The sequence below is a fragment of the Myxocyprinus asiaticus genome, chromosome 9 (genome assembly GCF_019703515.2).
Source record: "Myxocyprinus asiaticus isolate MX2 ecotype Aquarium Trade chromosome 9, UBuf_Myxa_2, whole genome shotgun sequence".
Classification (NCBI taxonomy): Eukaryota; Metazoa; Chordata; class Actinopteri; order Cypriniformes; family Catostomidae; genus Myxocyprinus; species Myxocyprinus asiaticus.
This window is the reverse complement of record NC_059352.1, coordinates 27608274-27623316: the sequence shown is the minus strand read 5'-3', so window position 1 is coordinate 27623316 and position 15043 is coordinate 27608274. Positions and strand designations below refer to the sequence as shown.

General features: G+C 41.7%; 1 protein-coding gene across 3 annotated transcripts in view; it reads left to right on the top strand.

The window, feature by feature from the left end:
- The window catches only part of LOC127446356 (lipoma-preferred partner homolog), a 324624-nt gene that overhangs the window by 192350 nt on the left and 117231 nt on the right, over positions 1-15043 (top strand). For all 3 annotated transcript variants that reach the window (XM_051707243.1, XM_051707241.1, XM_051707242.1), the window contains one exon: positions 10150-10722. In XM_051707243.1, coding sequence (XP_051563203.1) covers positions 10150-10722 — 573 coding nt within the window. The remainder of the gene's footprint in view (positions 1-10149; positions 10723-15043) is intronic.

Sequence of the window (15043 nt, the reverse complement as noted above, 5' to 3'; positions counted from 1 at the left end):
CCTTCGGGGACAAGTCGACTGCCCAAAAGATAGAGACAGTCTAGCCCAATCGTGGCCTCTTATCCTCTTTTTTTCCTCTCCCCAAAAAAAGGAATTAACCAACTGGGGCCACCAGGTCTACGTCGGGGGGGTGTCCCTCCTAAGGGGAAGACAACGTGGAGACCACACCCCGCCCAGAGGGGGAGTATTTAAGTGGAAATACATCACATGGTCTTGCCGAGCTTTGTCGGAAGTATGTCATGTGGAGAAGTCCCAAGGTAGGTCCTACCCTACGGGGTAGGAGTTACTACAAGCATGGTGACTGGGGCAGAGGGGCCTCTGCCCAAGGAAGATGCAGTTTACCAACAGGGAAACTAATTAGTGGAAGATATACGTCGCATGGGGTTACCTACGGGGAACCATCACATGCGGAGCACCTACCCCAGTACAGGGCTTAGTTAGCACGTGTACTGAGCCGGCAGTGAGTTTCTCCGCAAACTCGTCTGCCACAGGGCTCGGAGGAAGTCATCCAGGGAACACAGTTTGTGAACACTACTGGGAGTCAACAGCGCACGTCTTCAGCTCAGGCGAGGTGAAAGGCGCTATGCGCAAGCAATAAACCCGGCCGGCTGTCCCAGACTTACCTGCTTGTGTGTGCCACTACACCGGACGAAACCGGTTCCACCCGGAGATTGTAGAACCTTGTAAAGGTGTTGGGTGTTGCCCAGCCCGCTGCAAATGTCTGTTAGAGAGGCGCCACTGGTCAAGGCCCAGGAGGCCGCTACACCCCTGGTAGAATGGGATCATAGCCCTGCCGGGGGCGGCACGTCCTGGGCGTGATATGCCATTGTTATGGCATCAATGAGCCAGTGGGCGATCCTCTGCTTGGAGACAGCGCTTCCTTTCTGCTGTCCACCAAAGCAGACAAAGAGCTGCTCAGAGACTCTAAAGCTCTGCGTGCGATCCAAATAGATGCGTAAAGCGCGCACCGGACACAGCAATGTCAGGGCTGGGTCTGCCTCCTCCTGGGGCAGCACTTGCAGGTTCACCACCTGGTCCCTAAAAGGGGTCGTGGGAACCTTGGGCACATAGCCTGGTCGGGGTCTCAGGATCACATGAGAGTAGCCCAGACCGAACTACAGGCATGTTTCGCTGACAGAGAACGCTTGCAGGTCTCCTACCTTCTTGATGGAAGTGAGCACAGTCAGGAGGGCAGTCTTCAAGGAGAGTGCCTTAAGCTCAGTTGACTGCAAGGGCTCAAAGGGGGCTCTCCATAGACCCTGAAGGACTACAGAGATGTCCCATGAGGGAACGAGGAGCGGTCTGAAGGGATTCAACCTCCTGGCACCTCTCAGGAACCTGATGATCAGGTCGTGCTTCCCTTAGGACTTACCGTTCACTGTATTGTGGTGTGCCGTTATAGCGGCTACATACACCTTCAAGGTGGAGGGGGACAGCCACCTTTCCAACCTCTCCTGCAGGAAGGAAAGCACCGATCTGACTGTGCATCGCAGGGGCGGGCTGCGGTGGAGCCGGTGCAGTCACCGCGGGGGGACGCCCTTGGCGATGAGCAGACGGGGTGCGGGATCTTGAGCCACGCCAGGGCAGGACGTGCCGGATAACCTCCGTCTGCTGCTTCACTGCTGAGAACTGTTGGGCAAAGTCCTTGATGGTGTCGCCGGACTGGCCAACCTGGGAAATGGGGGCGGCCTCTCCCGTCTTGACCAGGTTGAGCCAAAGGTGGCACTCCTGGACCACCAAGGTGGACATCGCCAGCCCTAGAGACCGTGCCGTGACTTTCGTCACCCGGAGAGCGAGGTCGGTCTCCGAGTGCAGCTCCTGCATCAATCCTGGGGTGGAACTACCCTCGTGCAGTTCCTTCAGCGCCTTGGCTTGGTGGATTTGCAGGAGAGCCATGGCATGCAGGGCGGAGGCGGCTTGTCCAGCGGCACCGTAGGCTTTGGCCTTCAGGGATGACATAAACCTACAGGCCTTGGATGGGAGCTTTGGGCACCTGCGCCAGGTGGTGGCGCTCTGAAGGCATAGGTGCCATGCGAGCACCTTATCTACAGGGGGGATGGCCGAATAGCCCTTGGCTGCCCCACCATCGAGGGTAGTGAGGGCGGGGGAGCTGAAAGATCAGGACCAGGCAGTAAAAGGTGCCTCCCACAACCTTGTCAGCTCCTCATGCACTTCCGGGAAGAAAGGAACGGGGGCGGGGCGTGGCTGTGACCGGCGCAGCGAGCCTAGGAACCAATCATCGAGCCGCGAGGGTTCAGGGGAGAGGGGAAGGTTCCACTCTAGCCCGACGCTCGCAGCTGCACGGGAAAGCATGTCCGTCATCTCCGCGTCAGCCTGTGACTGGGCGACCGCACCCGAAGGGAGGAGCCCAGCTGAGGCTTCCGTGTCCAACTGGACGAGCCCGCTCTCCGATGCTGCGCTCGAGAGCTCATCACCTTCGCGGGCTCCGAATAAGAGGTCGAACTTGCCTTGAGACGAGCTGGCGGAGTCCGATCGGGGCAGACAAGCGTGCTGGGGACAAACGTACTGGGTCCGTGGGGGGATACCCGGCGAAGGTGGTCCCTTTGGGGTCCCCAAATCGCCCCCAGTGCTAGCCGCCCTGGCCTCATACCCGTGGGTAGAAGGACCGAGGCGGGGAGCCTCTGGGGTGGCTTGCTTTCTTACGAAGGTAAGCCGCGACCACATCGTTGCCATGAACATGTTCTCGCAATGAGAACATGACCCATCCACGAACGCTGTCTCCATGTGAGCAGTGCCCAGACACGAAAGACAGTGATCGTGGCTATCAGAGGGTGAGAGATAATGAGCGCAACCAGGAATAACACACAAACAGAAAGGCATCTTTAAAAAGACGTTCCGTGTGTGCCGCTCTTTTAGAGAAATATACTCTTTTAGAGAAATATACTCTTTTATTTCTGCTGAATCACCCAGAGGCGTTCTCTGCAGTGCACCAGTGCAGAGGGGGGAGAAGCCACTGAAATGCGCCATCAGATCCAGCAGAGGTGAATGAACAGCCGTGGGAATTCAGCTCAGTGAGTATCGACCGTTTGTCTCCGAAGAGAAAATCTGAATGAGTGGTTGCATATCAGCTCCTTTTATACCCGTATGTCCCGGGAAGCTCACCAATTTTCATTGGCCTTTTATCAAAGACCAGAGGTGTCTCGGGCTCACAAGAGTGACCCCTAGTGTCACTACATCGACACAATGTCAAGTGAGTGACAGATAGGGAAGAATTGTATGGTGTGATTTGTTTATAATTTTTAACCCATTTTAACTGATTAGTCCAAGACATCCACAAGTCATTCTCACAATTTCGACCCCATTTGTTAGCCAGCTTTTCCTTGAAATTTTGAAGAAAATTTTGAAGAATTTTGAAGAATTTGCAGAAGCAATGTTCAGTACATGAGAAAACTAAATGTATGAAGCTACACTAAGTAACTTTTGGCCCTCTAGCAGTTGAAGCATAAAACTGCAAGTTACTTGCGGAGGCACATTGTTTTGGTAATTACGCGAGTTTTGCGAAATTATAATAAATAAATATATAATGAAAGGAAGAAAAAGATGGATATCCGAAAAATATGTCTAATGAGCAGGTAAGTAGCATATCTTCCGTTGTTGTTTTGACTTATTGAAAACAGTTTTTTTTTTTTTAAATTAAATAGTGTTACAAAAGTTAGACAACCATGACATTAGACAAAACGATTACTTGTCATATCACATAAAATCCAACAGTGGAAACTATTATAACTTAGCTAGCAGGCAAATAGACCAAGGTGGTAACTAGTTTAGAGATTTAGTTGGCATTGGTACCAGCATAAAAGTAAAAATTTTCCCATTGTCATCACATTGAAAGCACTGCAGTATCACAATCCATAATAAAATGCCCCATTAGAGTGCCCCATTAGAGTGGCTCACAATATAACGAACTACCGTGCTAAGAGAGCTACCTGACTAACTGTAGGTCCAATTAAATATCTTACCTGTCCAGCAAGAAAACTTGGTTTTAAATCCTTTAAGATCTCTGAGTTGTCACCACCTATGAAAAGTTTCGTGTTTTATTACGGGCTCCATCGCTTTCCATTTTTGCTTGCAGACTCTTCTTTTTTCGAGGTTTCTTTATTTAAAAAACGGGTGATTCCCCAGAGGGTTGCCTTTTTGAATGATCCATGGTAGGGTTGCGCGGTATACCGGTACCAATGAAATATCACAATACCAAAAAATTTTAAATGGTACGATATCATCTTGTTGTTAATTTCGGTACCATATTAAATTATGCTGCCATTAGCAAAATGTGATTTAATGTGAGAGTTTTGTAATAATATACAGTCACATGCGCTGCACACCACAGTATGAATAAGAGGCGCCTCTCTGCCCTGTCATATGAACACACACACAAACACAACACACACTGCTAATGCTTGATTTTCATGCAGTGTGTCCAATAGTATCCATCTGCAGAACCACAGATCAGTGTGTTGAGTATATAAATGGCTGTGAACTCTGTAATGAACTCTTTCTCCGTTGCAGCTCGGAGATTTCAGCTCATGAGTAGCAGGAAGTTTGATATAACGAACGCTTCACAAACAGGAAGAACTTCAAAGATCTTTCAAAATAAAAGTCCTGCTGAAATGAGTGCTCTGTTCAACTGATTGTGTGAAATTGAAGACATTACGAAAGAAAAAATTACTACTGTATAAAAGTGTCATATTCAAAAAAAGTCACAATAATACTCATAATAACAATAATATAATATTAAATGGTTTTATAATTAGTATATTATCTGTAAGCAATATCACAGAAGCAAGTGTACTGAATATCAGCATGTTGTGATTCAGCCATTGCAGCCTTTTGCCTGAGGTAATCAGATTGTTTTCATTTAATGTTTTCATTAATACTGTAAAGCTCCGTTGTGCATCTTTTTTGGGTTTTTTTACCAAAAATTATATATATATATATATATTGTTGAAAGTATTATATTTTCATTTGATTAAATCTGTACAGTATGTATTTGATTAAACAACATTTGATTATAACATTGAATTAAAACATTTAACATGGAATCCAGAAGAATTTAAACCGAAATGGCATAATTTGGATCTATAAGACTTTATGCAGTTCTTTTATACAAGTAATTTTCTGTGTAATTTGATAAAAAATCTGAGTTTTTTTAATTTGTTGCCTAAGTATTGAGTTAGTATCGATACCGAGGTACCAGGGCTGGTATTGTACCAAAGCCAAATTTTTGGTATCGGAGCAACCCTAATCCATGGACAGTGTCACTAATTTTTTGTGACTACAACTTTCAGCTTCAAACTACTATCACTGCACGTATACACGCACTGTAATAGCTGGACCTTTATTTGTGGACGTGACGTAAACACGCACGGACCAATGACGGAAGTATGCAATTTCCCACCAAATCCGTCCCGAAAGCTCTAAAATATAAATCATTATTATAGGCTTACCATAGCGAATCGGGGTAAGGCAAAAACATGGTTTGCAAGACGGATTGTTGGTGTACTTGCTCAATAATAAAATTTTGTTAATTTGTAACAAAAAAATCTTACATAGTATAGCTATAAGTTTGCAAGGCATTAAAACATGTGTACCATACATGATCAACAAACATAAGACATAGGGACTACCACGAACCAATATGCTCCAGATGTACCATGTTTGAAGGTGTTTAAGTTTTGGTAGCAAGCTTATCAACTGATTGTTCACAGTGCAAAAGATTTATCTAACTTGGTGACTTACATCCTTATCATCAGACCTCACCTGCAGTATATTCTAGAATATGTTAAAAACAAAGTTTACACAAATTATGTTAAAAATGTAGGAGAGTATGCATTAATCAAAGAACCCATATAGATAATATTGTGATAATATCAAATACAATAGCTGGCCATGTCTTTTAGAAGTTCTATGTCACACTGCAAATCTTTAAAAGTGCCTTTTAAAACTAATTTGGAAGATTCTGATCACTCAGAAGTTGTGAACAGATGTGCATATTTTCTTGGTTCCTTGCTGGGTATGTTGACATAGTTTAAAGACTTCATCTGTACAACAGAACTTTCTTAATTTGTTTGTACAAGGAATCTGTGATGTGCCATTTCATTCCAATCTTACCCTACCCATGGTTTCACCCTCACATAAAGGAGCGATTTCTTCTCCTCTAATCCTATGGGTGTAAAATTTTCCGTGACAGTGTAATTTTTTTTTTTTTTTTTTTTGTCCTATTTGCATTTCCAGCCCTCTGCTAAGTAAATGTTAGGTTTTAAGGTCTTTAAAGATAAATTAATAATATCAAGTATTTAAAATAGCATGAAACATTTAAATTGAGTAATTTCACTTCCTGAAGGGCACGTTTAGGGTATTTTACATTTGCATGCAGACAGAAACATCAGCCCTAATCAGTGAGACGAAAATTGTAGTTAAGAGTGTGAAATTGTTCATTGGGCCTTTTCGAATCTATCTGACTTTTGTGTCATGAGGCTTAAGGTATTATTATTAAGATAAAAAACAATCTGAGACTGTCACGTCATTAATCATGTTTCTCATTCTAATGGCCAACATGGCAGGCCTCTCTCCAAGCAGTTTGTCCTTCTTTAACGCCCATCCTTGATGTTTTTGCATGTGAAACCAAGGACAAGAACAGATGACTTTTTATTTTTTTATTTTCCTGCTGTTAAATGTAAAGATGGAACGTGACAGGGAGCATGAGTCACTACTGATCTCCATTTGCTTGGTTAGGTTTATAAACTGCTGTGATTGGTTTCCTTGATTGGTAATCACCCTCACTATGTCACCAAAACCCCCTTTCTGACTTTGCAACAGCTCTGTTAACCCTTATAACAGGTTGCATTTGTGTCTGTAGAGAACAAGCCTGTCCTTCAGGCATGTAGCTTCATTCCTCTCATCATGTGATTGAGATGGTAATTGATTTCTCATTCTTTGGCTTAAGGCAGTAACCCAAAAAGAAAAGCATAGGTTAATGACAGCTAGTTTGTAGGTCATTAGAAAATGTATCACTAATGATCTATTTGATACAGACTTTGCTATTTGACTTTGATTTTCTAATACGTATGTAATTGTAACTGGCACAGTCACCTTGTTGGAGTCATTTACTTCTGTCCTCAACTTAAGCAATATTTTCATGTTTGCACAGTTGGTAATACAGTATGTTATAATGTTATATTTATTACTATCAATCTCAACTTTCACTTTCACATTCTTCTTCTTTTGTTTTTGGCAATTCGCAATCTCCTGCATATCGCCACTTACTGGCAGGGAGGAGAATTTATAGTAAAAAGTAATTAAATATTGATGTTTCTCACCCACACCTATCATATCGCTTCTGAAGACATTGATTTACAACTGGAGTAATATGGATTACTTTATGCTGCCTTTATGTGCTTTTTGGAGCTTCAAAATTGTGGTACCCATTCACTTGCATTGTGAGGACTTTCAGAGCTGACATATTATTAAAAAAAATCTTCATTTGTGTTCAGCAGAAAAAATAAAGTCATACACATCTGGGATGGCATTAGGGTGAGTAAATGATAAGAGAATTTATAATTTTGGGTGAACTATCCCTTTAATAAAATTGTTACATAGAATCTGAATCCGAATCATTAAATTCCTTACAATTCCAATTCTATTTAAAATTATTAAACCTATGATCGTTGAAACTGACCGCATAAAACCATATGTTGAAAAGCCATTTCATGAGCAGTTTTAACCTTACATTATAGGTTTGAAAAAAACATTTCTGACCCACTTAATTCAGCAAGCAGCCTTAACCATGAAACCCATATAAAGTGCATGATGCAACAGTGCCTTTCCTTGTACAACCAAACACTTCCTGCCTGAATTCAAGGAGAGATGGGCATCACCACGAGATTAAAACATTTTTATAAGCACATTCACTTCATAGACACATGTTTCAAACATGCAGTTCTGCTTGAGGCAATGATGTGTTATCATGGAGTGTATTACTGAATGTTTCATCATGAAATTAGAGTCTCCGGTTAGTTATGACAGAATCTTCTATAGATGACTAAATTTAGCCAAATATTATAGAATGGAAATATCCCTTAATGCAATCCTACAAAGCACAAAATGCTCTTAAAAGATTGATATTGATCTTGGTTGATGCATGATTAGTGCCTTTTGAGATTTTAATAAACTTTTTACATCTTCAAAAACAAGCCTGTCCTCAGGCTCTGTGAGACGGCCATTGTTGGACACTGAATAGACCTCTCTGTGATGAGCCACAGAGCCAAGGCACAGAGGAATACTGCATAGTAAATCCAAAGACGCAAATCTTTCTGATTTAGCCTCCACAACGTGCAGCCAGCTTGCATCAGCACAATTGTCTCTGCCCTCATCAAGCTGCCCATGACTTCTTTCTTGCCACCAAAACAATTTATACATTGCTCTTAGCTCTAAATCTCAAAGCATTATTAGCTGTAGTTTATGGCTGTGGTCTGGTCATGGCCAACTGATGGCTGTTGCACTTGCCCTGTGGATTGATCTGCTGTGGATGCTCTTGATAATTACTTGTACAGTGAGACTACACCCTATGATGTTCACTAGGACCACCTCTCACTGTTACATGTCCATCCTGTCATTAACTACCATAGCATACTAGCCAATTACATACCAGACTGATCCTCTGCCTGCAAGCTTTTTAGCAATTTCTCGCTGCAAAATTTCTACTCTTGTTTTCCTGTTAAAATATCTAAACATCCTTAAAGCAAAACACATTTACTTGAGAAACAAAATTACATAAGATGTTATGTCTTGTTTTCAGAGAAATCTATGTAAATTTATTGAGGTGTATACTTAAAACAACTATTTGCCAGTGGGGTAAGAAAAATATACTTGTTCACCCTTTGAATTAAGTTTTTCTTTGGTTTATGGTTATATATTTTATTAAAGCATAAATCTCACAACATTTTTTACATTTTCTTTTCATTTTCTTGAGAAGTCATTTTGGAGTAATAACTTCATCAGATATCAAATTATAATAGCTTATTTACACGTACTCCAGAAAGCTGTTTAATGCGCGAAAGCTGCTGAAGATACGAAAACTGAATGCGCTCACAGAAAGCCTCAGAGAGTGAAGTGAAATGATGTCCACACAGCAAACTAACAAGTAACTATTCTTCTAACCACAGGCGAAGGGTGGTTTCTGGAACTGAACTTGAACTGTGTTGGTAACGGTGGAACTTGCGACCATAGTTGGCTAACGAAGCTTTTGGGAAATGCACCCCAGGGTATTACTATGTGGTGTCTTGTGTGTTCTCAGTGTTTTTAGCAAATTGCTCTTGCTTGGTGTTGCTAACTTAGCCCAAGTAAAAAGAGCCTACCCCCAAGTCTATGTGATACTCAAGTGTAAATTCTTTTTTACAATGCAAATTTCCAATGCAAATTATTTTTTTTTATTATTGGGCAAAAATTGTAAGTCTGATTGCTTCTAAAAGTAATGGCACACCTCTCCTCAATAAGCAGCATGATTTAGGTATCATTCATGTCAGTTGCATATAGTGCCGGACAAGTTAGGCGTGGAAATGTAAGACTTAAGGTGCTTCCACATGACTCAGTATTCAATGGCAGCATCATGGTCAGTGGCAACGGGGCCAAAGTTGAAATTGTTTGAATGGCGCATTACATCACTTGACAGAAGCCGGGAACAATGCTGATGCTTCACACCATGAAGTTCGATGTATTCGGCGAAACTAACGCGAGTTAGGTCGAAGCCCCTTTAACAGTCTGCTCAAATCCATAACCCTAAGTATGAGCAACAGCAATTCCTTACATTTATATAGCCCTTTTCTGGATACATCCATTCAGAACGCTTTACAGAGAGTTGTGGACTCCTCTCAACCTCCCCCAGTGTGCAGCATTTACCAGCCATAGTGTGCCAGAACGCACATCATGCACTTCACTATGATTGGAGAGGAGACAGATGTATGAAATTTCCATCTCTGAGTGAAGCATGTTTGAATTTTATAATGCCAAAAGATTTTCAGGAGCTTTCTGTGTTAGAGCATGGCACTAGATGTATCAAATTAACGTTAATATCATGTGTGTTTAACATTATGTAAATGTTGTATTCAATTTAATGTTTATTTCTTCTTACAGAATTCTGCCAACCCAGCTGTGTCAGGCTCCAGTGCCCCTGTCACAGGCTACAGGCGCATGGTTATTCCAACCCAACCTCCTCTAACTGCTACCAAGAAATCCACCCCGAAACCACAGGCCCCTCCAACTGTCTCTCCTGCGGCTTCCCCTGCTCCACGCCCTCAATACCAGCCCACTCCCCAACCTGTCCCAGCATCCTACACCACTGCCTCCACCCCGAGCCAACCCACCTTCAATGTTCAGGTCAGGGCGGCCCATTCTGGGCCCCAGCAGCAGCCGATTCGCACCCCAGCCCAGGTGCAGTACATGCCGGCTCAACCCAGAGCCCCTGACTTCGCATACGGGCCTCCGCAGCCGGGATTCTGCCCAGCTCCTTCAGGAGGCTACCAGGACCAGCACTATGGTGGAGCTCCTGGTTATGGAGGCCACAACACATGGAGAGCTGAGCCAAGTCACCACGCTCCTCCTCCTGCCAGCCAAGGTTACCAGCCCATCCCTCCGAAAAAGACCTACATCACTGACCCTCCAGCCAGCCTGGCACCCTTCGGTGGTGGGCCTTCTGTTCCTCATAAGGTAAGGATGCCCCTCTGCACTTGTGTTTCAAACAACAGCAGAATGAACATAAAACAGATGGTGGAGAAAATCCATTAAAGACTGATGCCAGAAGGTAGTTTTTTAGATACTTGCAAAAACTTTCTGACCCAAAATCAGTTGTCCCATTTTATTGAATTTATGAAATTATGTTCTCTCTGATACTTGAATTTCAAAGCACTGATGCTCAAACTGAATTATTTTTGCATTGAGAGTTGAAGTAGTTAGAAAGGTATATTTAACTGAAATAAGCTGATTGCATATGCGTCTTTGTGTATGGCAGAATGAAAACCAAAATCTCTTTAAAGGGCAAAATTACCTCACCACCTGCTACCTGTAAATAGCTAAAATAGCTATCACATATTCCGAATAGTAACACAAAATGACCATTATTCAGTTTTTGAATATAAGGAGATGTATCAAAACACCAAAAAGACCAAAGAACATTTAAAGAGGTACTTTTACTTCTTCAAATGCTCTTTGGTCTTTGAATTCTTTTAAGGTATAATAGAAAAGTCATATTCAAATATTTGGATATCCCAATTGGCACTGTTTATATATATATATATATAAACATACTTAAAACAATATACATTTGCCTGAGTGACAAAATTGTAACTTGTTTTCAGATAATTTTCAAATTATGTTTTCTTACTGTACCCCATATTCAAATATGTTTTTATTAGTGTTTTAAGCATATACTTCACTATATGTACTTCTTTATTTATTTTTGTAAATGTATGCTTAAAAAAAGCTATTTGCCAATAGGGCAAAAAATAAAAATGTGTTTATTATCTGAAAACAAGTGTTAATATCTTACACATTTATCTTAAATTAATAGTTGGGCTGTGAATTGATGAAACTTTTTAACTAATTAATTGCACAGTTTTCTGTGATTAATCATGATTAATTATGGTACATGGTACATAAAAACAAACATTAAAATATATTCATAAATATATTTATAACTTTGTTATAAATATATTTATACATATATTTACTTCGTCTCAAAAAACTTGCAAGAAATTGGTTAGTCATAAGTTATTTGAATTATTAAATATGGACATGTTGCAAAGTCAATAAAAAAAGAAAAAAATTGCGCACAATATTTTAGCTTGCAAAGAGTATTACGAAATTTATTTATGGCAACGTTTCGGTCACACGACCTTCGTCAGGCATTTACAATCACAGAGTGCAATAGCACCAAATATAAAATACGTCATAACCAATCAGCGCATCTGATGCCACGATGTAACATAACCAATAACAATTAATTAATTAGAGGATCTCTAGAAAACACCTATAAATACAGAAAAGAGAAACATATACATCACATACTGTATATACACAAGCACATATACATACATACACTATAATAAATTACAACTGGAAGATAACCCAAAACATTATATACAGATCCTTTTTTTATTTTATTTTATTTTATTTATTTATATATATATATATATATATATATATATATATATATATATATATATATATATATATATATAAAAATCAGCAAAAAAAGAAACGTCCTCTCACTTTCAACTGCTTTTATTTTCAGCAAACTTAACATGTATAAATATTTGTATGAACATAAACAGATTCAACAACTAAGACATAAACGGAACAAGTTCCACAGATATGTGACTAACAGAAATGGAATAATGTGTCTCTGAACAAAGGGGGGGTCAAAAGTAACAGTCAGTATCTGGTGTGGCCACTAGCTGCATTAAGTACTGCAGTGCATCTGCTCCTCATGGATTGCACCAGATTTGTCAGTTCTTGCAGAGAGATGTTACCCCACTCTTCCACCAAGGCACTTGCTAGTTCCAGGACATTTCTGGGGGAAATGGCCCTAGCCCTCACCCTCTGATCCAACAGGTCCCAGATGTGCTCAATGGGATTGAGATCTGGGCTCTTCGTTGGCCATGGCAGAACACTGACATTCCTGTCTTGCAGGAAATCACACACAGAAAGAGCAGTATGGCTGGTGGCATTGTCATGCTGGAGGGTCATGTCAGGATGAGCCTGCAGGAAGGGCATCACATGAGGGAGGAGGATGTCTTCCCTGTAACGCACAGCATTGAGTTTGCCTGCAATGACAACAAACTCAGTCCGATGATGCTGTGACACACCGCCCAAGACCATGACGGACCCTCCACCTCCAAATCGATCCCGCTCCAGAGCACAGGCCTCAGTGTAACGCTCATTCCTTCGACGATAAACGCGAGTCCGACCATCACCCCTGGTGAGACAAAACCGCGACTCGTCAGTGAAGAGCACTTTTTGCCAGTGCTGTCTGGTCCAGCGAAGGTGGGTTTGTGCCCATAGGCGACGTTTTTGCCGGTGATGTCTGGTAAGGACCTGCCTTACAACAGGCCTTCAAGCCCTCAGTCCAGCATCTCTCAGCCTATTGCGGACAGTCTGAGCACTGATGAAGGGATTGTTTGTTCCTGGTGTAACTCGGGCAGTTGTTGTTGCCATCCCGCACGTGTGATATTCGGATGTACCGATCCTGTGCAGGTGTGGTTACACATGGTCTCCCACTGCGAGGACAATCAGCTGTCCTTCCTGTCTCCCTGTAGCGCTGTCTTAGGCGTCTCAATGTACGGACATTGCAATTTATTGCCCTGGCCACATCTGCAGTTCTCATGCCTCCATGCAGCATGCCTAAGGCATGTTCACGCAGATGAGCAGGGACCCTGGGCGTCTTACTTTTGGTGTTTTTCAGAGTCAGTAGAAAGGTCTCTTTAGTGTCCTAAGTTTTATAACTGTGACCTTAATTGCCTACCATCTGTAAGCTGTTAGTGTCTTAACGACCATTCCACAGGTGCATGTTCATTAATTGTTTATGGTTCATTGAACAAGCATGGAAAACATTGTTTAAACCCTTTACAATAAAGATCTGTAAAGTTATTTGGATTTTTACAAAATTATCTTTAAAACAGTGTCCTGAAAAAGGGACGTTTCTTTTTTTTTTGCTGAGTATATGCAGTGCCTTGCAAAAGTATTCAGACCCCTGACCAATTCTCTCATATTACCAAAGTACAAATGGTGCAATGAAATTTCATTCTGTTTGATATTTTATATTAAAACACTGGAACTCAAAATCAATTAATGTTAAGTGACATTGGTTTTATGTTGGAAAATATAAAAAAATAAAAAAATAAAAACTGAAATATCTTGCTTGCATAAGTATTCAACCCCTGTGCTGTGGAAGCTGCCAGGTTACACCGATGAAAGAAATTGCCCTAACGAGGACACGGTTACTTTACCATTGGCATCCACCTGTGAATCATTAAAGTTTCAATCACATTTTCTGGATAAAAAACCCAATGTTGAAGGATCATTGGTCAGGCTGTGAATCTGAAGGAAAATAAAGACCAAAGATAAAAAATAATTTCCAAATGTTTGGATATCCCAGTGAGCACAGTTGGATCAATAATCAGGAATCAGGAAGCTGCACCACACCACCCAGACACTGCCAAGAAAAGTCTGAACCTCAAAACTCAGCATTCTGACAAAAAGGAGACTTATGAGATAAGCCACAGAGAGGCCAGCAATCACTTTGAAGGAGCTACATAGTTCAGTGGCTGGGAATGGAGTAATGGTGCACCAGTCAACCATATCAAGAGCACTGCATAACGCTGGCCTGTATGGGAGGGTGGCAAGAAAGAAGCCGTTGCTCAAAAAGTACCATCTAAAAACACGTCTGGAGTTTGCCAGAAAGCATGTGAGTGACCCAGCTACTATGTGGGAGAAGGTTTTGTGGTCATGAGACCAAGATAGAGCTTTTGGCAAAACTCAAAGTGCTATAAGTGGCGCAAACCTAACACTTCCTATGCCTCAAAACACACCATCCCTACAGTGAAGTATGGTGATGGCAGCATCATGCTGTGGGGATGCTTCATCAGCAGGGACTGAGCATCTTGTTAGAATTGAAGGAAGAATGGATTGAGCAAAATATAGGGGAATACTGCAAGAGAACCTGCTTCAGTCTGCTAAAAAACTGAAGCTTGAGAGGAAATTCACCTTTCAGCATGACAATGATCCCAAGCACAAGGCCAAAGCAACATTGGAGTGGCTCAAGAACAAAAAGATAAATGTCCTACAGTGGCCCAGTCGAATACTTATGCAAGCAAGATATTTCAGTTTTTTATTTTTAGTTTATAAACAATGTCACCTTACAATAATTGATTTTGAGTTTCAGTGTTTTAAAATAAAATATAAATCACAATAAAATTTCAGTGTACCATTTGTAATTCAGTAGTATGAGAGAATTGGTCAGGGGTCTGAATAC